This window comes from Cololabis saira, chromosome 10 (genome assembly GCF_033807715.1).
Source record: "Cololabis saira isolate AMF1-May2022 chromosome 10, fColSai1.1, whole genome shotgun sequence".
NCBI classification, from domain to species: Eukaryota; Metazoa; Chordata; class Actinopteri; order Beloniformes; family Belonidae; genus Cololabis; species Cololabis saira.
Window position 1 is genome coordinate 2,471,056 of NC_084596.1, and position 21,660 is coordinate 2,492,715.

At 44.2% G+C, this 21,660-nt stretch overlaps 1 protein-coding gene and 5 non-coding genes across 6 annotated transcripts; 2 read left to right on the forward strand and 4 right to left on the reverse strand.

Annotated features, from left to right (window-relative positions):
• Nucleotides 1-3,094: 3,094 nt before the first annotated feature.
• trnas-gcu (transfer RNA serine (anticodon GCU)) lies at nucleotides 3,095-3,176 on the forward strand. Its single transcript has one exon. It is a non-coding gene; the product is annotated as a tRNA-Ser (tRNA).
• Nucleotides 3,177-13,354: 10,178 nt separating this feature from the next.
• On the reverse strand, nucleotides 13,355-13,428 carry trnat-agu (transfer RNA threonine (anticodon AGU)). Its single transcript has one exon. It is a non-coding gene; the product is annotated as a tRNA-Thr (tRNA).
• Nucleotides 13,429-13,657: 229 nt separating this feature from the next.
• trnas-uga (transfer RNA serine (anticodon UGA)) lies at nucleotides 13,658-13,739 on the reverse strand. Its single transcript has one exon. It is a non-coding gene; the product is annotated as a tRNA-Ser (tRNA).
• Nucleotides 13,740-14,343: 604 nt separating this feature from the next.
• On the forward strand, nucleotides 14,344-14,415 carry trnap-ugg (transfer RNA proline (anticodon UGG)). Its single transcript has one exon. It is a non-coding gene; the product is annotated as a tRNA-Pro (tRNA).
• A 2,483-nt stretch (nucleotides 14,416-16,898) lies between these two features.
• Nucleotides 16,899-16,980, reverse strand: trnas-uga (transfer RNA serine (anticodon UGA)). Its single transcript has one exon. It is a non-coding gene; the product is annotated as a tRNA-Ser (tRNA).
• A 2,073-nt stretch (nucleotides 16,981-19,053) lies between these two features.
• Nucleotides 19,054-19,946, reverse strand: LOC133451782 (uncharacterized; the record flags this gene model as incomplete). Its single annotated transcript, XM_061730927.1, has 1 exon — nucleotides 19,054-19,946. A coding segment is annotated over one exon (876 nt), but the record flags the coding sequence as incomplete, so codon positions are not given.
• Nucleotides 19,947-21,660: the final 1,714 nt, after the last annotated feature.

Consider the following 21,660-nt stretch of genomic DNA (forward strand, 5'->3'; position numbering starts at 1 on the left):
AAAAAATATTGTTCCACTGGCAGATTTTTCTACTTATTTTAAGTGAAAATCTACTTGAAACAGGTGAAAATTGTTGTTTTTTCCAGTGATGGGTCTTGTTTTAAGTGTAATGAGATTTCTTTTACTAAAATGAGACATTTTAACTAGAAATAATACAAATATTCTTGTTAAGATTGTGAGTTTTTGCAGTGATCCATGTTACTTATCCTGTGAAGGACAGAGTCATATTGATAAGTTCAGAAAAGTGTTTTTTATTGTTGTGTTTTGATGTATTTGATGTAAGCCCAGTGGATATTTAAAGCTTACAGAAGGCTGCATTTAACTGCTGCTATGTCATTCCTGCAGTATTTCTGCAGCTGTTTTGGTCACTGCTATTATTTGTAATATATTATATTATTTATAATCAGCACAAATTATCTGTCCCCATATGATCAAATCCACCATCCAACCTGATTTTTTTTTTTACAACTCCAGTACTGGGTGTTCCTGGTTAGGAGGTGTGTTACCGGGGCAACAGCTGACACACCTGAGCAGCGTCACTGATCATCACACCCTGGATGAACCCCCCCCCCCCCCCCCCCCCACCAGTTTATCAGTTTCCTCCGTGGATCCTCAGACTGAACGTCAATGTTCTTGTAGTTCATATTTTCACCACAAGAGGGAGATAAAAGATCATATTTACATGATAATGTACCATTACCATTACCAGTACCAATGGTTCCAATTAAATTGATCTACAATTATAAACTCTTTTTATATCAACATCTGAATAAAAACTATTAAAATGTATTAAAGTTATCAGCTATAAATTGTAAATTGTGGTCTCTCCTGCTGATTCCTGTCAGTACTCGTGCTGCTGCATTCTGGATCAGCTGGAGCCTATTCAGCAAATTACTTGGACATCCTGCTAATAACACATTACAGTAATCCAGTCTAGAAGATACAAACGCATGAACTAGTTTTTCTGCATCACTCTGCGAGAGGATTTTCCTAATCTTTGCAATATTACGGAGATGGAAAAATGCTATTTACAAACCTGATTGACATATGGTTTAAACGACAAATCCTGATCGAAAACAACACCAAGGTTTCTCACAGTTGCACTGGAAGCCATTGCAACCAATGTGCATTGGTTTTAATTTTTTCAAGATTATTTTGGTTAATTCATTGATGATTCTAAAATTGCCCGTAGGTGTGAGCGTGAGTGTGATTGTGAGCATGGTTTGTGTGTCTATATGTGGCCCTGTGATGGACTGGTGACCTGTCCAGGGTGTAACCCCTGCCTCTCACCTAAAATGAGCTGGGATAGGCTCCAGCAGACCCCCGTGACCCCGCAAGGGATAAAGCGGGTAAGATAATGGATGGATGGATGGATGGATATTTTGGTTAACGCCTCTATAACGCCGCACCTGGTGAACTTTTGGAGGGTAGGGAACTGCAACCACTTCTATTTTGCTAGGCACCTGGTTAGAGTCACCAATATCATGTAATCCTACAGTTTTAGAGTCGCTAATTACATAATGCAATCCTACAGTTTTATTGGCAGGCGTTGGTCCTCGGGAAGCAGGAGAGAAGTGTCTTAAACTGCAGCTCTGCATCCTGGCCTGGACCCTGGATTGTCAGGGGGAGTGTCTAATAACATTGGCCAGATTTCTAGACATAAGAGCTGCACCATCCCGGGTGGGATGAATGCCGTCTCTTCTAATCAGACCGGGCTTTCCCCAGAACGTCTTCCAGTTGTCAATAAAGTCCACGTCGTTTTCTGAACACCACCGATACAACCAGCGGTGGAGCGAGAGCATAACATGTCATCGCTGGTCAGATTGGGGAGGGGGCCAGAAAAACCTACGGAGTCCGACAAACTTTTGGCGTAGTTACACACCGAGACAATATTCATTTTAGTGACTTCCGACTGGCGAAAACAGGAGTCATTAGCTCCGACATTGATGATAACTTTACCAAATTTACGATTACTCTTTGCCAGCAGCTTCAAATTTGCTTCTATGTCGCCCGCTCTGGCCCCCGGGATGCACCTAACTAAGGTCTCTGGAGTCGGCCTCACATGTCTCACAATAGAGTCTCCAATCACCAGGGTCGGTTTCTCAACGGGTGTGTCGCTGAGTGGGGGAAAACGGTTAGCAACATGAAGCGGGTGGTGGTGTTCCGTGAGCCCTTTAGGACTACGCTTCCTCCGAACTGTCACCCAGCCGCCCTGCCTGGCCGGCTGCTCGGGAGCTGCAGGGGAGCGGCTAGCAGCAGCTGCTACAGGCCGGTCCGCCGCTAGCTTAGCCTGGTTAGCTGACGAGTCTACGGGACTATGGTCAAATTGGCGGAACCGGACCTCTAACTGTCTGAGCCTCAAATCAAGCCCTGCAAATAAACTACATTTTAAGCACTTACCGTCTTCACTAAAGGAGGCAGAGGAATAGCTAAACATTTCACACACTGAGCAGCAAAGAGGTGAAACAGTGGGAGACGGAGAAAATGAATCGGTGATTGGTGACAGTGAAAGTTATGGAAGAGAAAAAAAAGAGTTGGGACTAGTTGAGTATGGACTTATTGAATGAGGTTTTGTTGAGCAAGGACGAGTTGAATAAGGTTGAGTTGATTGAGGACTAGTTTACTAAGGACTAGTTGAAAGAGGATGAGTTGATCAAGGACTAGGTGAATGAGGACAATTTGAATGAGGTCTAATTGAATTAGGTCTAGTTGAATGAGGACTACTTGAATGAATATTTGTTGAGCAAGGACTAGTTGAATGAAGACCAGTTAAATGAGAACTAATTCAGTAAGGACTAGTAGAATGAGGAGTAGTTGGAAAATGATTCATTGAGAAAGCAGTAGCTGAATGAGGGCTAGTTAAATAACCACTAGTTAAGTGGAGACTAGTTGATTAAAGACAAGTTAAATGAGGACCGGTTGAATGATGACGAGTTGAGTAAGGACTAGTTGAAAGAGTGCTATTTGATAAGCAAAAGTTTAATGATGACTAGCTGAATGTGGAATAGTTTAATTAGGTGTAGTTGAGTAAGGCCTAGTTGAATGAGGGCTAGTTGAGTGAGTACTGGTTGAAATAGAATAGACTCACAAAACAGACGAGGTGGCCGAGTGGTTAAGGCGATGGACTGCTAATCCATTGTGCTCTGCACGCGTGGGTTCGAATCCCATCCTCGTCGTGCTTGCATCATTTCTTTATATAGTATAGAGTCAATACAATACAATCTACGTGCTTTCCAGAGACCAATCACATGACCCCCAAATAACTGTCAAAAAAACACTGGCAAGGGACAAAACCCCCTTTCAGAGAGAACACCTAGCTCCTGAAAAGTGAGCAGACTCTGGTCTGTGTAGATACGCTCACCGCCGGCTGAATAAAAACTCACTATACCACGAGCAGACTTATGAACTGATTTTGATAAATTCCTCAACAATTTGGTGCCGTGACCCGGATGGCAATAGACCTTTGATGGGAACTCCTCTTTCCAGAACCACGGCACAACCAGCGACTCCTATCTAAATTTTCAGAGGTAAGGGATCCACTTGCAAAATCCCAAATTATTGTTGCTGAGTTGTTGTCGAAAGTCTGTGGTGTTGTGCCCGCCCATGTGCCCCTGTGAACTCTGAGTTTATAAATGATTATGTATTCATGATTGGGTGAACATTTTTGTGATTATGAAGACCAGTAAAGCCAGAGTTTGGCCCTACTTCCTGAAGTCAGTTTTGACCCCCTGCTGCTAACTTCTGGTTATCTCGGCCGGGCTCGAGATAGCCGCTTACAATCCCCGCTGCATGGCAGATGAAAGCAGGACAGCAAAACCCAGTAAACCAGACCCCTAGAAGGGGGGGGTCAAAACAGATCAAAGCAAGCAAGGAAAGTTTCTGCAAGGGAACAGACTTCCTTGGGGATTTACGACACCTGGGCCGGACGCAGCGGAGCCCAAAAAGCCAGGCCTCCATGAACTACAATCCCCCAGCATGCCTTGCGTGGGGGGGGGCGGCGCCTACAAGCGGCGCGCATCCAGTCACAAACGAGGCACCGATGACGTCACTGCAGCGCGCGTAGGATCAAAACTCTGCAGCTGCTCCCTTTCTCGCTCTCTTCCGATCAACATCTCTTCCTGAGCAGCAAGACCAAAGACCCCATCTCCTCCTCCCCCCCTGGGAGGGGGGAGAGAAGATCCAGCGGAGCGTTGCTCCACGGCCGGCCCATGCTCTGCAGCCCCTCGCTCCAGCTTGGCCTGGAGATCCGCTGCGGCCTCGGAGCGAGGCAGCGCTCCGGCCCTCCTGCTCCTCCTAACCTTTTCTCTGCTTGAGTTCCCTTAGCCCGGAAGCCAGACTCTTCCAGGTCCGTGAGCACGCGCCTTGGTGAAAGACGGCGACGGCCCTGATTCCAGTGGACTGTCCTCGCACGCCTGGAGGCGCGTCAAGAGGCTCCGTGATCGGAGAGACCTGCCCGGCTGTGAGACGCAGCAAGACTGCATCTCTTTTCAAAGGAGGAACGTGGAGAGCAAGCTGAGCAGCTGCCCGCCCCGGGGAACCCCTGCAGGATCATCCTGCCCGTGGCGTCTCCACAGGACTGAGCCGAGCCGAGCCGCATGGTGGAGCCGAGAGAAACGAGGCCGCATCGGACTGGAACTCCGACAGAGCCCGCAGACCCAGAATCCAGAGGAGACGTGAGGTGGCGTTTGGGCGATCAGTCAGTTAGAACGGTGTAAAGCTGAACTTGTGTTTAATGAGATTACTGTATGCGTATTACTGTACGTTATCATTGTTGTGTTCTTTATCATCTTTATTATTATTACATTTGATTCTTTTCTTTTCATTCCATGCATTTAACTTTAAGTTTCATTTTTATTGATTGTTGTTTTTCTAGTTAATTAATTGTTTTATAATACTTAAGTAGTGTGCCGTCAGGATCTATTGGGTATCTATTCACATCTTTGATACCCGTATGTAAATAAATTCTGATTGATTTTTTTTACGAGTGGTTGTTGTTATTTCATGCAAGATTTGGTCACAAATTGATTTGTTTAAGCAGAGCCTAGTGTTCGGATATCACGCCTTCACTGTTATTCTGTAAGATGTAGTAAGATTTGCTGTTCTGCAGGATAATTCAAATCATAATGAGACTGATTTTCTGCTGTTTAGTTATCAAATTTCTCCGGATTTAAGGCCCCCGGAGTGGTGCCCCGACGAGAATTATTATCATATTGGTCATTCAATTTAATAAATAGTCCACTTTATTAATTAGGGCCCGAGCACCTTCAGTGCGAAGGCCCTATTGTATCTGTAGGAATTCTTCGCGTTATTATGGGCATGCCAAGTAGTGGCATGACCATATTGCAATCGTCCAGAATGGCCCAAAGGGCAATGCTGCTAGCATGCTAAAGTCGCAAAAGTCCCACTGCGCACCAGCGGGTGTACAGCATGACCCCGCACTGATGTGGAAAAAAAAAATCCCCAAAAAGTAAAACACGGCCGAAAAAATGAGGAAAAACATGAAAATGAAGGCGTAAATTAGTACCCAGAAAAGGTTTCCCTTTTCTTATTTTTATTATTATTATTATTATTATTCTTATTCCGCACTTTTTTTCGTCCGTTAATACGGCCCGAATCGCAACGTGCACCCATGCATGGCATACATCGTTGGATGCGTCTCCATCGTGATTCGATGGGCATTACTTTTCTCCGTAATAGGGGTTACCGTGGCAACGCTAGTTGCCAAAAAGCAAAAAAAAAGGCGAAAATTCCCACGCTTATTGCTCGGCCGAACTTTATCGTAGAGACATCGTTCAAACTTTCAAACACTCGGCCCGATAGTCACTAAAGGACCATAAAACTTCATCATGCTACTTATTACGGTTTTTGCGATATTTAACTTTCAATTTAAAAAAAAAATCTATTTTATTTTGGACGCTTGTTGCTAGGCAACGGTTTATCGTACAGACATCATTACAACATTGACCAACCCGGGACGCTTTGTACTGCAACATATTTTAGTCTCGTCATGCTAGCTATTACGGTTTTTGAGATATTTCACTCTTCTCATTTTGATGCTAACGGAACTTCGGATGCTTGTTGCGCGGCAACGCAGTATCGTAGAGACTTGGTTCCAACGTTAAAAGACTCAGCTTGATGTGGACTACAACATACTGAGGTCTCATTACGCTGTCGTTTACAGCTTTTGAGATATTGAAGCTAAATTGTCCCATTCTATCCTATGGGGCTTCTTACCATGGCAACAAAAACCTATGCATTTGGATGGGGGAGCATGTGAATAAACAATCTGTTAATGCTGCTCGGACCGCAATGTGCACCCATGCATGGCATATATCGTTGGATGCGTCTCCATCATGCCTCAATGGGCATTACTTTTCTCAGTCAAAAGTGTTACCGTGGCAACGCTAGATGCCAAAAAGCCAAAAAAAAGGCGAAAATTCAGACGCTTATTGCTCGGCCGGACTTTATCGTAGAGACATAGTTCAAACTTTCAAACACTCGGCCTGATTGGCACTAACGGAGCCTAGAACCTCATTGTGCCATTTTTTTAAGTTTTTGTGATATTGACCTTTCATTTTTTTTTAAATTTCCGTTTGACTTTGGACGCTTGTTGCTAGGCAACAGATTATCGTAGAGACATCATAAAAATGTTCCCTGACTCGGCACGCTGTGACCTTCAACGTATTAAAATTTCATGAAGCTGTGATTTAAGGAAAGTTTAATGTAAAATCCATGCCAAATGGCCCCATTCATTCGGATGGGTTTTTTTAAACCATGGTGGAAAAAAAACCTATCCGTTAACGTAGCCTGAACCGGAACGTGCACCCATGCATGGCATACATCGTTGGATGCGTCTCCATCGTGCCTCGATGGGCATTGCTTTTCTCAGTCAAAAGCGTTACCGTGGGGACGCTAGACGGCAAAAAGCGCGCCCCATTAATAGCTATTGGGAGCACAGGAATGAATGAAATACAACCGTAAACACCTCAAACTGACATAGAACCGCCCCGAACACAACCACTGCAGCCCCAAACCAGAGCAGCGAGAGGGCTCGAATGGGCAGTAGGGCATGCCCATATCAAAATTTCCAGAAATTTTCTAGTTATTATTATTAGGGCCCGAGCACCTTCAGAGCGAAGGCCCTATTGTATTTGCAGGAATTTTTATTATTATTATTATTATGGGCATGCCAAGTAGTGGCATGACCATATTGCAATCGTCCAGAATGGCCCAAAGGGCAATGTTGCTAGCATTTTGCTAACAAGCTAAAGTCGCAAAAGTCCCACTGCGCACCAGCGGGTGTACAGCATGACCCCGCTCGGATGTGGAAAAAAAAAATCCCCAAAAACTAAAACACGGCCGGAAAAACAAGGAAAAACATGAAAATGAAGGCGATATATTAGTATCTAGAAAAGGTTTCCCTTTTCTTATTATTATTCTTATTCCGCACTTTTTTTCGTCCGTTAATGCGGCCCGAACCGGAACGTGCACCCATGCATGGCATACATCGTTGGATGCGTCTCCATCATGCCTCGATGGGCATTACTTTTCTCCGTAATAGGGGTTACCGTGGCAACGCTAGTTGCCAAAAAGCAAAAAAAAAGGCGAAAATTCCCACGCTTATTGCTCGGCCGAACTTTATCGTAGAGACATCGTTCAAACTTTCAAACACTTGGCCCGATTGTCCCTAATGGTACGTACAAGCTCATTATGCCAAGTATTACAGTTTCTGTGATATTGACCTTTCATTTTTTTTTTTTTTTCCGTTTGACTTTGGACGCTTGTTGCTAGGCAATAGGTTATCGTAGAGACATCGTACAAATGTTTCCCGACTCGGCACGCTGTGGACTTCAACATATTCAAATTTCATGAAGCTGGGATTTAAGGAAATTTTATGTCAAAATCCAGGCCACATGGCCCCATTCATTCGGATGGAGTTTTTTACCATGGTGAAAAAAAAACCTATCCGTTAACGTAGCCTGAACCGGAACATGCACCCATACATGGCATACATCGTTGGATGCGTCTCCATCGTTCCTCGATGGGCATTACTTTTCTCAGTAAAAAGTGTTACCGTGGCAACGCTAGACGCCAAAAAGCAAAAAAAAAGGCAAAAATTCGGACGCTTATTGCTCGGCCGGACTTTATCGTAGAGACATCGTTGAAACTTTCAAACACTCGGCCCGATTGGCACTAACAGACCCTACAACCTCATTATGCTAATTATTACAGTTTTTGCGATATTGGCCTTTCATTTTCTTTTTTATTTCTGTTTGAATTTGGACGCTTGTTGCTAGGCAACAGGTTATCGTAGAGACATCGTACAAATGTCCCCTGACTCGGCACGCTGTGGACTTCAACATACTCAAATTTCATGAAGCTGGGATTTAAGGAAATTTTATGTCAAAATCCAGGCCAAATGGCCCCATTCATTCGGATGGGGTTTTGTACCACGGTGAAAAAAAAAACCTATCCGTTAACATAGCCTGAACCGGAACATGCACCCATGCACGGCATACATCGTTAGATGCGTCTCCATCTTGCCTCGATGGGCATTACTATTCTCAGTCAAAAGCGTTACCGTGGCAACGCTAGATGCCAAAAAGCGCGCCCCATTAATAACTATTGGGAGCACAGGAATGAATGAAATACAAGCGTAAAAACACCTCAAACTGACATAGAACCACCCTAAACACAACCACTGCAGCCCCAAACCAAAGCAGCAAGAGGGGACGAATGGGCGGTAGGGCATGCCCATATCAAAATTTCCAGAAATTTTCTAGTTATTATTATTATTATTTTCCTGACAAAGTGAAGGCCTTTTTGCCCCCCTTAACATGCCCAAAAAGTCACCAAATTTTGCGCCCTAGTCAGGCCTGGCGAAAAATTTGATATTTAAAGGTTTGCATTAATGGGCGTGGCAAAATGGCTCAACAGCGCCCCCTTGAAAACTTTGTACCTCAAGCCCCACGATACGGTTTGACGTACATGCACGAAAATCGGTACACACCTGTATCATGGGACAACTTAAACAAAAGTCTTTTGGGGTCATGCCCGAAACCCAACAGGATGTCGGCCATTTTGAATTAGTCGTGTCATTTTGGCGAAATTTATGCCATTCCTTCGAAAGTTAATTCAGCCCGAACCGTAACGTGCCCCCAAGTGTGTTATACATCAAAATGTCCGTCTCCATCGTGCGACACCACGCATTACTTTTCTCTTTCAAAAGCGTTACCGTGGCGACGCTAGACGCCAAAAAGCGCGCCCACCCTTCATCTGATTGGTTCGACAGAAAAAACTTTGTGCCTCAAGCCCCATAATACGCTTTGACGTACATGAACGAAAATCGGTACACACCTGTATCATGTCGCAACTAAAAGAAAAGTCTCTTGGCGCCATGGCCGAAACCGAACAGGAAGTCGGCCATTTTGAACATTCTGAATTAATTGCGTAATTTTGGAGCAATATATGCCATTCCTTCGAGAGTTAATTCAGCCCGAACCGTATCATGAAACCAGGTGTGTTATACATCAAAATGTGCGTCTCCATCCTGCGACTACACGCATTACTTTTCTCTTTCAAAAGTGTTACCGTGGCGACGCTAGACGCCAACAAGCGCACCCCCCCTTCATCTGATTGGTCCATATTTGATAGTTCCCCAAAAGGCACCAAATTTGGCATGCAAGCCAGGCCTGGCGATAAATTTGATATTTCATGGTTTGCATTAATGGGCGTGGCAAAATGGCTCAACAGCGCCCCCCGGAAAACTTTGTGCCTCAAGCCCCACAATACGGTTTGACGTACATGCACGAAAATCGCTACACACCTGTATCATGGCACAACTTAAAGAAAAGTCTCTTGGAGCCATGGCCGAAACCGAACAGGATGTCGGCCATTTTGAATAAATTGTGTCATTTTGGCGAAATTTATGCCATTCCTTCGGCAGTTAATTCAGCCCGAACCGTAACGTGCACCCAGGTGTGTTATACATCAAAATGTGCGTCTACATCCTGCGACACCACGCATTACTTTTCTCTTTCAAAAGTGTTACCGTGGCGACGCTAGACGCCAAAAGGCGCGCCCCCCCCTTCATGTGATTGGTCCATATTTGATAGTTCTCCAAAAGTCACCAAATTTTGCATGCAAGCCAGACTTGGCGATAAATTTCATATTTCATGGTTTGCATTAATGGGCGTGGCCTAACGGCTCAACAGCGCCCCCTAGAATACTTTTATCTGCCATAACTTTTGAATGGTTTGACATAGGAAGTTGTGGGTGGTGTCATGGGACTCAGTAATGAGTCCTTAAGCTTCGTTGGCCTTAATTAGCCCCGCCCCTTCTTCTGATTGGTTGTCCCTTTTTTCTGCTATAACTTTTTAATGGTTTGACTCCCGCTTCCTGATTCAAACGTCTGCCGGCCCCGCCCCCCGACCAATCAGTGGCGAGTAGGGTGATGACGGCCCCGCCCCCCGACCAATCAGCTGTTGTAATGTGGTGACGTTAGAAATAGTCCCGTGCTCAGCCCGGTTAGAACCTCGGTTGAATGGTTACAGAAAAAGTAATAATAAAATAGTAGTGTTTTACTAATATTTATACCTTACAAATATTTAAAAATTAGGAAAAAAAAGTTCCAGACATTATATCGCTATCTTGGTCTGTCCTAAGCCAGTAAGTCAAATTGAGGAATCAGCTGAGATATAGCTCAACCAGATCATTGCGGTCTTTGGTGCCGGTGGTTGGGAGTTCGAGCCTGGCAGGATGCTGACATTTTTGTAAGCAAATTTTGTGTTTTTTTTACATCAAGATGTGCGTCTCTTTCCTGCGACGACGCACATTACTTTTCTCTTTCAAAAGTGTTACCGTGGCGACGCTAGACGTGAAAAAGCGCTCGTCCCCTTCATCTGATTGGTCCATATTTGATAGTTCTCCAAAAGTAATCAAATTTTGCATGCAAGTCAGACTTGGCGATACATTTGATATTTCATGGTTTGCATTAATGGGCGTGGCCTAACGGCTCAACAGCGCCCCCTAGAATACTTTTATCTGCCATAACTTTTGAATGGTTTGACATAGGAAGTTGTGGGTGGTGTCATGGGACTCAGTAATGAGTCCTTAAGCTTCGTTGGCCTTAATTAGCCCCGCCCCTTCTTCTGATTGGTTGTCCCTTTTTTCTGCTATAACTTTTTAATGGTTTGACTCCCGCTTCCTGATTCAAAAGTCTGCCGGCCCCGCCCCCCGACCAATCAATGGCGAGTAGGGTGATGACGGCCCTGCCCCCCGACCAATCAGTGGCAAGTAGGGTGATGACGGCCCCGCCCCCCGACCAATCAGCTGTTGTAATGTGGTGACGTTAGAAATAGTCCCGTGCTCAGCCCGGTTAGAACCTCGGTTGAATGGTTACAGAAAAAGTAATAATAAAATAGTAGTGTTTTACTAATATTTATACCTTACAAATATTTAAAAAATTAGGAAAAAAAAGTTCCAGGTATTATATCGCTATCTTGGTCTATCCTAAGCCAGTAAGTCAAAGTGAGGTATCAGCTGAGATATAGCTCAACCAGATCATTGCGATCTTTGGTGCCGGTGGTTGGGAGTTCGAGCCTGGCAGGATGCTGACATTTTTGTAAGCAAATTTTGTGTTTTTTTTACATCAAGATGTGCGTCTCTTTCCTGCGACGACGCACATTACTTTTCTCTTTCAAAAGTGTTACCGTGGCGACGCTAGACGTGAAAAAGCGCTCGTCCCCTTCATCTGATTGGTCCATATTTGATAGTTCTCCAAAAGTCACCAAATTTTGCATGCAAGCCAGGCCTGGTGATACATTTGATATTTAATGGTTTGCATTAATGGGCGTGGCCTAACGGCTCAACAGCGCCCCCTAGAATACTTTTCTCTGCCATAACTTTTGAATGGTTTGACATAGGAAGTTGTGGGTGGTGTCATGGGACTCTGAAATGAGTCCTTGACCTTCATTGGCCTGAACTAGCCCCGCCCCTTCCTCTGATTGGTTGTTCCTTTTTTCTGCTATAACTTTTGAATGGGTTGACATAGAGAGTCGTGGGTGGTGTCATTTCTGATATGCTTATGGGGGGCGGTGGACGTGAGTGCGAGGGCCCGTTCATCGCTGCTTGCAGCTTTAATTATTATTAATTCTTTAATAGAATTATCATTAGCCTTCGATAACTAATCAGCCAAGCTACCCTGAGTTGCACAACAGTGGACTGGAGTACCAGAAAAAAGGTTGATGTCATCCTGAAATTTTAGGTAAGTCCGCTGTGTGGTTGTGAGCAGGGGTTATTGGGAAGGCTATTGTAGAGATGTTTAGGAATGCTGACAATTTCATAACACTTGAATTTGATTGTGTTGTGAGAATGCTTTGCTTATCCTGCCTTAGAATTTGACTCGCTCTTCTAAAAAGGTTTAATATCTCGGGTATCATTAAAGAGAGAAATAGCCAGAATGCCATGTTGGTCTGAGTACCAAAAGAATAGTCCAGTGGGACTTATAGCATATGCAGGACTTGAGGTCCAGAAGAAGTGTTTGGAACACTGATATATTTGTGGGAAATGGACATATATGTAGAAGAACTGTTTTTTTATAAGTGGGGATGATTCACTCTCCCAAATACTTGAGGTATATTTCATTTCAGTAAGAATTGACTCGCTCTCCTTACATCAACAGGAATGATTTGTATACTCTGAAGTAGGCCGGCTCTGCTGGTCCTGCCTCCTGGCTTTGGCCTCCGCTCCCCCTCCTTCCCCCCCTACACGATGCATACGCACATAGGCGAAGGGGCGGGGGGTCGGGGTCGTGGGGGGCATTGTCCCGCGTGGCCCAGCACTCCCTGCCTCACGGTTTTAACAGCACTGTAGACACTGCACATTCAACACTTAATAAATACATTTGACAGGGATATTTAGTTCGGGAGGGGGGGCGCAGTGTCAAATTGATACTTGGTCCTCCCCCTCCCTGTTTTTATGGCATTAATCACATGCACTCAACACCAGGGTTTTCTTTATTAATTATTAACAATTATCAAAAGATGATTATTAATAACTCTATAATAACTGCACCAGCACTCCCTTTTTGGTACAACACTGGCCTGTCCTCTCGTCGAGAAAGATTTGGTCAATTGTGTTGAGAGACGAACTAACCAATTCCATGATTTTAGACATTTTTGCAGGATATGAAAAGAGAGGCTCCAATAGAATGACAAAGCAGAGAGTATCCACTAAGAGCAGGAGTACTTTTGACAAAGTACTCTGCTATAATAAAGCAAGTGTGTGAGAAATAGTGCCAGAACCAGGAATGAGAGATATGTGATCTTTCAGGCATCAAGACATTTGGGTTTAGAGGCTCTGCTGGGATTTGAACCCAGGATCTCCTGTTTACTAGACAGGTGCTTTGACCAACTAAGCCACAGGGCCTCCATACAGACCCCATTGAAATGAGCACTTTGTTATAGCTTTGAAGCAGCTCCATGCCAACTGCGAACCTGGGCCGACTGCTTGGAAAGAAATGTAAAACTAACTTAATGTAGGCTGATGTTACCCGTTAATGCATGCTGGGGATAACACATAAAAATTCCTCTGATTAGTTTTGAAAGACATTTTAGTCTATGAACATGCAAGTCTTCTTGCATGTTCAAACCTTAACCGTTGTTGGCAGGGTTTGAACCTGCGCGGGGAATCCCCAATGGATTTCAAGTCCATCGCCTTAACCACTCGGCCACAACAACTTGTCACACGCTTGAGCATTTGGCTGAAATAAATGTGTGTTTGTTTGAATCAGAAACATTAGTCTGAAGTTTGTTCCCGTACTTATCTCACAGCTAACCTGCCGGGACCAATTTTGTTGTGAACTATTGATCACAGATTATCAGATGTCCTCGTTAGTATAGTGGACAGTATCTCTGCCTGTCACGCAGAAGACCGGGGTTCGATTCCCCGATGGGGATAAAGCATGTTTTGGATATGCATGACTGATACATATGAACAATGGTAAATAAGATGAAAATCAGTCTCCCACACACCATAGGCAGTTGTGCTTTTCCTGCTAAAAAAGCTGTCATTGATGAAGTTCTTCTAATACAAAACCGTGCTGTAAATCTTCCAGTGGATGATATGCTCTGTTCACTGAGAGGTCCAGATCCAGAAGTTCATCCAGACAAGGGACCTTTTTCATGTGAGACAAACACGATAGCCACTAAACTACAGAAACTGGGCAATAGGTTATTGATCATCATTCAGTTTCTATTTCTATTCCCCCTTAATGTTATAAAAAAACCGTCTAGACAGGTATGATGTGACCGTAATTTTTTGTTTGCCGGATATGTGTTTTGTGGCTCGTTGGTCTAGTAGTATGATTCTCGCTTTGGGTGCGAGAGGTCCCGGGTTCAATTCCCGGACGAGCCCCAGAGATTTATGCAATTTGTGTTTTTTCTCCTCCAAGTAGCAAAGTTTCAAGACTATAGTACAATGCTTTACCTGAAGACCAACATTGGAATGATGTGTGAATGCTGAAAACCTACATCTTGCTTCTCTTTCATGCCAAGAGGTCAGGCGGTACAGCGTAGTCTGTAAACCCTTTCCCCTTTCTTTAATTGGGCCCCTTTTTTTTATTGCCCCAACCAATGTGCCTTTTTTAAATAATAAAATATTGTTTGTATTATTGAACTCTGTCCCCTATCTCCCTCCCTGAGTGAACAAACCTTTGTGTCCTTTTGTAGAGGTGATAATTGACCTTTAGTATGGGTCCTTGGGCCCTAATCAAAGTTGGTGTTGTCAGTAAACAGAAAAAGATCTTCAGATCCCAAACTTAAACAATAGTGAACGTGCCGCCACATAAAGATATATGTTACCTGGGTTTCTGGGCGTCACCAGTTATTGTCGACAGTGGGTCCAGCATTATGCCGAAATTGAGGCACCATTGGCAGAAATTGCCCATGGAAAAGGCCTAAAAGCATCGGACCCTGTTACCTGGACTGACGAGGCTGACAAAGCCTTCACTGACCTGAAACTGACGTTACAAACGCCTCCGACACTTGGACTGCCTGACTGTTCACGACCTTTCACCCAGACTGGGGACGAAAAGGCGGGTTACATGACTTCATGGCTACTACAAGACCATGGGGGAAAATTGTGGCCTGCCCCAACTGCCTCAGAGCTGTAGCTGCAGCAAAGAAAGCAGTTATGGCATCACGTGATATTGTGGGATACACCGATTTAACCTTGCTAGTCCCACATGCAGTATTTCTCATCCTCCTCGAGCAGAAAAACTCACATTTGTCTGCTGCGAGGTGTTTGCGTTACAATGCTGTTCTGTTGGAAATGCCAAATGTGAAGGAAAAAAGATGTACTGTTCTTAACCCTGCTACACTTTTGCCAACAGCTGAGGACGGAGAACCACACGACTGTGTGGCAACGATAACATCCATTTGTTCCCCAGGACCTGATTTGAGTGATGTTGCAATTGACAATGCTGACTTTGATCTTTTTGTGGATGGTTCTGCTTCCAGGGATCCTGCTACGGGAAATAGCATTGCAGGTTTTGCTGGGCCTTGTCTGCCCAGATTCCTTTTCCCTCACTATGCTAAATTGACACACGGGTTAGACCATGTGTCAAAGGGGGGTATGGTGAGTGAAATACGAAGACACTGGTTCATGAGAGGTTTCACAGCTTACGCAAAAGATGTGTGATCTGTTCCACAAACAATGTGGGGAAGGGGTTAAAGGTACCACAGGCTGCTCACCCTCCACCAGACAGACCGTTTCAGCATTTGCAGATGGATTTCATTGAACTTACACCCAGTGAAGGCAAAAAGTTTGTTTTGGTTATCGTTTGCATGTTTTCCAAATTGATTGAAGCTTTCCCCACAACAAAACAGGACTCCGCTGCAGTGGCGAAGACTTTGATGCACCTGATAATTCCCAGATGAGGAATTCCAGCGAAAATCAGCTCAGACAATGGCACTCCTTTTGTGAGTGCTGCACTGAAACTGGTTGGTGAGTATATGGGCATTGACATGAGACAACATTGCGCCAGCCTCATGTGGTGCATGTGGAAGGGAAAATGGCACTTTGAAAAACAAACTTGCTAAAGTGTGTGAGACTACAAAACTGTCCTGGACCAATGCCCTCCCCATTGTGCTGATGTACACGAGGGCGCGCCAGAGAAGCAGAAATGGCCTGAGAGACGGATGAGTCTTTTACCCTCCTCTTGTCAAGTGAGGGGAGGGGTTTTGGCTCTTCTGTACCTGTGGCCTGTGATTCTCTGCCTGGGGTCTGTAACTCCCAAGTTGGAGACTGGGTGTGCTAGCGTTTGGCTGGTGCGGGGCAGGGCACCGGGGTTCATGGTTTAGATCAGTACAAAATGTCCTATTTTATTATGGTTTAGCATAAAAATGCTAAAAAGGGTGGAATGTAATGGGAAATTTTGGTATAACATAGTATGCTTTAAGACTGACTAATGCACAAATCCTGTTTTCAAGTGAACATTCCTATGCTGCCGAGGTCAAGCTCCTTTGACACAGTGCCTGTGGAATTTCTCACTATCAGGGAGTGGAGCCAGCCATGGTTGTCAGGGTGACATATATTTTGTCTTTTGTTCCCAGCCTGGCTGAACTATAAGATAGCGTGTCTCTAAACATCTTCAGCTCACTCAGGACTGACTGCTCGTCTGATCAGTTGCACTGTGTGATCTCCATTCATGAATGCCTTTTATTAAAACTCGAGAAAGACGAACAACAATTTTTGCCACCACACTAACTTAATGTAGGCTGATGTTACCTATTAATGCATGCTGGAGATAACACAAAAAAATCCCACTGATTAGTTTTGAAAGTCATTTTAGTCTATGGTTAACAACTGCAAGTCTTCTTGCACGTTCAAACATTAACCGTTGTTGGCAGGATTTGAACCTGCGCGGGGAAGCCCCAATGGATTTCAAGTCCATTGCCTTAACCACTCGGCCACAACAACTTGTCACATGCTTGAACATTTGGCTGAAATAAATGTGTGTTTGTTTGAATCAGAAACATTAGTCTGAGGTTTGTTCCCGTACTTATCTCACAGCTAACCTGCCTGCACTCAGCTAAGAGCATTGAGGGGGCGCCGAGAGGCAGGGGCTGGGACAGACGGTAGCTCGCCTCGCGGCGGACCGTCAGCTCGATCCCGAGATCCAACTATGAGCTTTTTAACTGCAGCAACTTTAAGATACACTATTGGAGCTGGAATTACCGCGGCTGCTGGCACCAGACTTGCCCTCCAATGGATCCTCGTTAAAGGATTTAAAGTGTACTCATTCCAATTACAGGGCCTCGAAAGAGTCCTGTATTGTTATTTTTCGTCACTACCTCCCCGAGTCGGGAGTGGGTAATTTGCGCGCCTGCTGCCTTCCTTGGATGTGGTAGCCGTTTCTCAGGCTCCCTCTCCGGAATCGAACCCTGATTCCCCGTTACCCGTGGTCACCATGGTAGGCACAGAAAGTACCATCGAAAGTTGATAGGGCAGACATTCGAATGAGATTATAATTTACCTGGTTTGCTTCCAAATTCATATTCCTTTTGTCTAATGTAGGTCATTTTTTGTATGATTTCATCTGAAATCTTAAAATTAAATTTTGCTTTAGCAACAGTTAGTCTCCAATTACCCTCTAACTTTTGGTTAGTTTCTCATATATTTTAAATGAAGCATGTGAAATAATGACTTTTGCTGCTTCCCAAATAATGTTGGGATCTAAGGAAGGATCATTGTTTTCTTTAATGTAATTTGTTGTCCACGTTCGCATTTTTGATTTAAATTCATCGACCTTTCAGGAGAGAGGAGATGAATTTCCATCGCTTAGAGATAAAGTGTTCATAGTGTGCATAGTATTTTTGAAGATCACTAAATGATGAAGACTAAACACTAGGATACTCATAACAGGTGACCCCAGAGCTGAGCTTTCAAAGACAAATTATTCATCAGCACACTCTGTACCCAGGCTAAGGCTAATGTTTCCATCACACACAGCTGATTTATTGATCTGTGGATCGGACAGAAGCAGGCAGGTCTTCATCGTTTTCATAGTTCACCACATCATCATCGTCTTCATCCCCATTCACCTGTGGAAACAACAATTCAATTCAATTCAATTCAATTTTATTTATATAGCGTCTAATACAACAGATGTTGTCTCTAGACGCTTTCCAGAGATCCAGAACATGAACATGAACATGAACATAAACATAAACATAAACCCCCGAGCAATTATTATATAAACAATGGCAGGTAAAAACTCCCTTAGTGGGAGAAAAGCCTGAAGCCAAACAGTGGCAAGGAAAAACTCCCCTTTAGGAGGGAAGAAACCTTGAGCAGGACCAGGCTCATAAGGGGGGACCCTCCTGCCGAAGGCCAGACTGGGGGAGTCAGGGACGTCGACAGCACACAGCAGGCAGGTGGAAGCAGCAGCGGGATGACCAGGGGTGGGGGGGGGGCGTCAGCAGCACACAACAGTCATGTGGAAGCAGCAGCGGGATGACCAGAGGGGGGGGGGCGTCAGCAGCACACAACAGTCATGTGGAAGGAGTAGCGGGATGACCAGAGGGGGGGGGGGGGGGGGGGGGTGCAGGCAGGCGGAAGCAGCAACAGCAGACATCCACGTAGGCAGGTGGAAGAAGCAATGGGATGACCAGAGGGGGGGGAGGGCCGGGAACACAGGCCAGAACGCAGCTCCTGAGGCTCCGGCCTGCAAACATACACAAAAGAGAAAAAAGGGGGGCCGGCACAAGAAACTACAGGAACGATGGACAAAAATGATAGCTATGAGATATTTATAATAAATAAAAATGGTAATGGAGAAGAGAGGCAGGGAAAAGGAGAGGAGAAGAAGGGTGAGAGGCACCGCCCAGCGGATCATGTCGGTGCCCCCCTGCAGCATAAGCCTATAGCAGCATATCTACCGCGAAGCTATATTTGAGACTAACTATTATAGTTTTGTTCTATAGCTGCGACTATGACTACTGACTCTAACACACTAAAGTTTACACTACCTAGAGATTTACCAACACCAGCTAGAGGTTTACTAAACACTAACTATAAGCTTTACTAAACAGAAAGGTTTTAAGTTTAGTTTTAAAGGTGGAGGTGGTGTCAGCCTCCTTAACCCAGATTGGAAGTTGGTTCCATAGTAATGGTGCCTGATAGCAGAACGCCCGCCCTCCAAATCTACATTTAGATACTCTAGGAACTACGAGTAAACCTGCACCCTGGGAGCGGAGAGCTCGGCCAGGAACATAAGGCACTATCAGGTCTTGTAAATACTGCGGAGCTAAGCCGTTTTGGGCTTTATATGCAAGTAATAAAATTTTAAATTGAATTCTGAATTTTACAGGTAGCCAATGGAGCGACGCTAACACTGGAGAGACGTGGTCTCTCCTGCTAATTCCTGTCAGTACTCGTGCTGCTGCATTCTGGATCAGCTGGAGCCTATTCAGCAAATTACTTGGACATCCTGCTAACAACACATTACAGTAATCCAGTCTAGAAGATACAAACGCATGAACTAGTTTTTCTGCATCCCTCTGCGAGAGGATTTTCCTAATTTTTGCAATATTACGGAGATGGAAAAACGCTATTTTACAAACCTGATTAACATATGGTTTAAACGACAAATCCTGATCGAAAACAACACCAAGGTTTCTCACAGTTGCACTGGAAGCCATCGCAACACCATCTAATCCCTTCCTAAGATGCTCTGGACCAAGAATGATAACCTCTGTTTTATCTGAATTTAGAAGCAAGAAATTTCTGGACATCCAGTCCTTGATGTCCCTAAGACATGCCTGAAGTTTAACTAACGGTTCTGTTTCATCCGGCTTCATAGACAAATAGAGCTGCGTATCATCAGCATAACAATGAAAGTGTATGCCGTGATTCTGGATTATACTTCCCAACGGCTGCATGTATAAACTAAACACGATTGGCCCTAGCACTGAACCCTGCGGAACACCATAACAGACCCTCGACTGTTCTGAAGAAACCTCATGTACATGAACAAACTGGAACCTGTCAGATAGATATGATTTAAACCAACGTAGAGCTGTCCCTTTAATCCCAACAACATGCTCTAACCTGTGCAGTAAAATGCCATGATCTATAGTGTCAAAAGCAGCACTGAGGTCCAGTAGAACCAGTATGGACACTAATCCCTTATCTGAGGTCCAGTAGAACCAGTATGGAGACTAATCCCTTATCTGAGGTCCAGTAGAACCAGTATGGACACTAATCCCTTATCTGAGGCCATAAGAAGGTCATTCGTAACTCGAACAAGTGCTGTCTCTGTGCTATTATGCATTCTGAACCCTGACTGAAAGACTTCAAACAGATCATTTCTATACAAATAGTCACATAACTGGCTTGAAACTGCCTTTTCCAGAATTTTAGATACAAATGGAAGGTTGGAAATTGGTCTATAATTAGCTAAGGTGTCTGGGTCAAGGGAAGGTTTTTTAAGTAAAGGTTTAATTACTGCCAATTTGAAAACCTGTCGTACATATCCTAAACTTAGGGATAGGTTGATTTGGTCCAGTATTGTCACACCGATAAGAGAAAAAACATTTTTGAATAGTCGAGTCGGGATGGGGTCTAACATACATGTGGTTGACTTAGCTCTATTAACGAGTGAAGTCAGCTCAGGGAGGTCTATAGGATCAAAACAGTCTAGAGTCAAGTCAGAGCGTAGGGAAGTCGCTAAAGCTTTAGAAACACCCACAACCGGCTGGTTGATTTCTTCTCTAATTCTCGTGATTTTACTGTTAAAGAAGCCCATAAAGTCCTCACTACTGAGAGCTGCAGGAATGCACGGCTCAACAGAGTTGTGACTCTTTGTCAGCCTGGCTACAGTGCTGAACAGAAAACGTGGGTTACTTTTGTTATCCTCTATCAACGTTGAATAATAAGCTGTTCTTGCTTTGCGAATGGCTTTTTTATATACTATTAGAATATCTTTCCATTCACGATAAGAGTCTACAGACTTACAAGAGTGCCACTTCCTTTCTATTTTACGCACGCTTTGTTTCAACATGCGAATATCTGAATTGTACCAGGGAGTTAAGCTCCTGTGGCTAGAAACCCTCCTTTTCAAAGGAGCAACTTCATCTAAAGCTGAGTGCAACAGATCAGCAGTGTTACTAACAAGAAAATCAACATCAACATCAGAGGTAGAACCCAGGTCACTGGCCTCTATTGCTTCAGTAGAGGCTTCACTATTTTCCACTGTCGCAAGACGAGCAATGGTCTCCTTAAATTTAGCAATAGCTTCATCAGACAAACATCTGCTAAAATAATACCTCCTGCCCTGCACTTCAACATCAACAACATTCAATTCCAACGTTATTAAATAATGGTCGGATAAAAGGGAGTTTACAGGTGACACCAACAGACCATCAGTTTCAACATCGTAGGTGAGAACGAGATCGAGAGTATGACCAAAACAATGCGTCGGCCCGTCCACTTTTTGTGAGATACCCATTGATTCTAGAAGAGAATTGAAAGCTAATTTAAGATTATCGCTTTCAACATCCATATGAATATTAAAATCACCCACTATGATGAATTTATCTGTACTGATCAATAATCCAGAAAGGAAATCTGAAAATTCAGACAAAAACTCTAGATAAG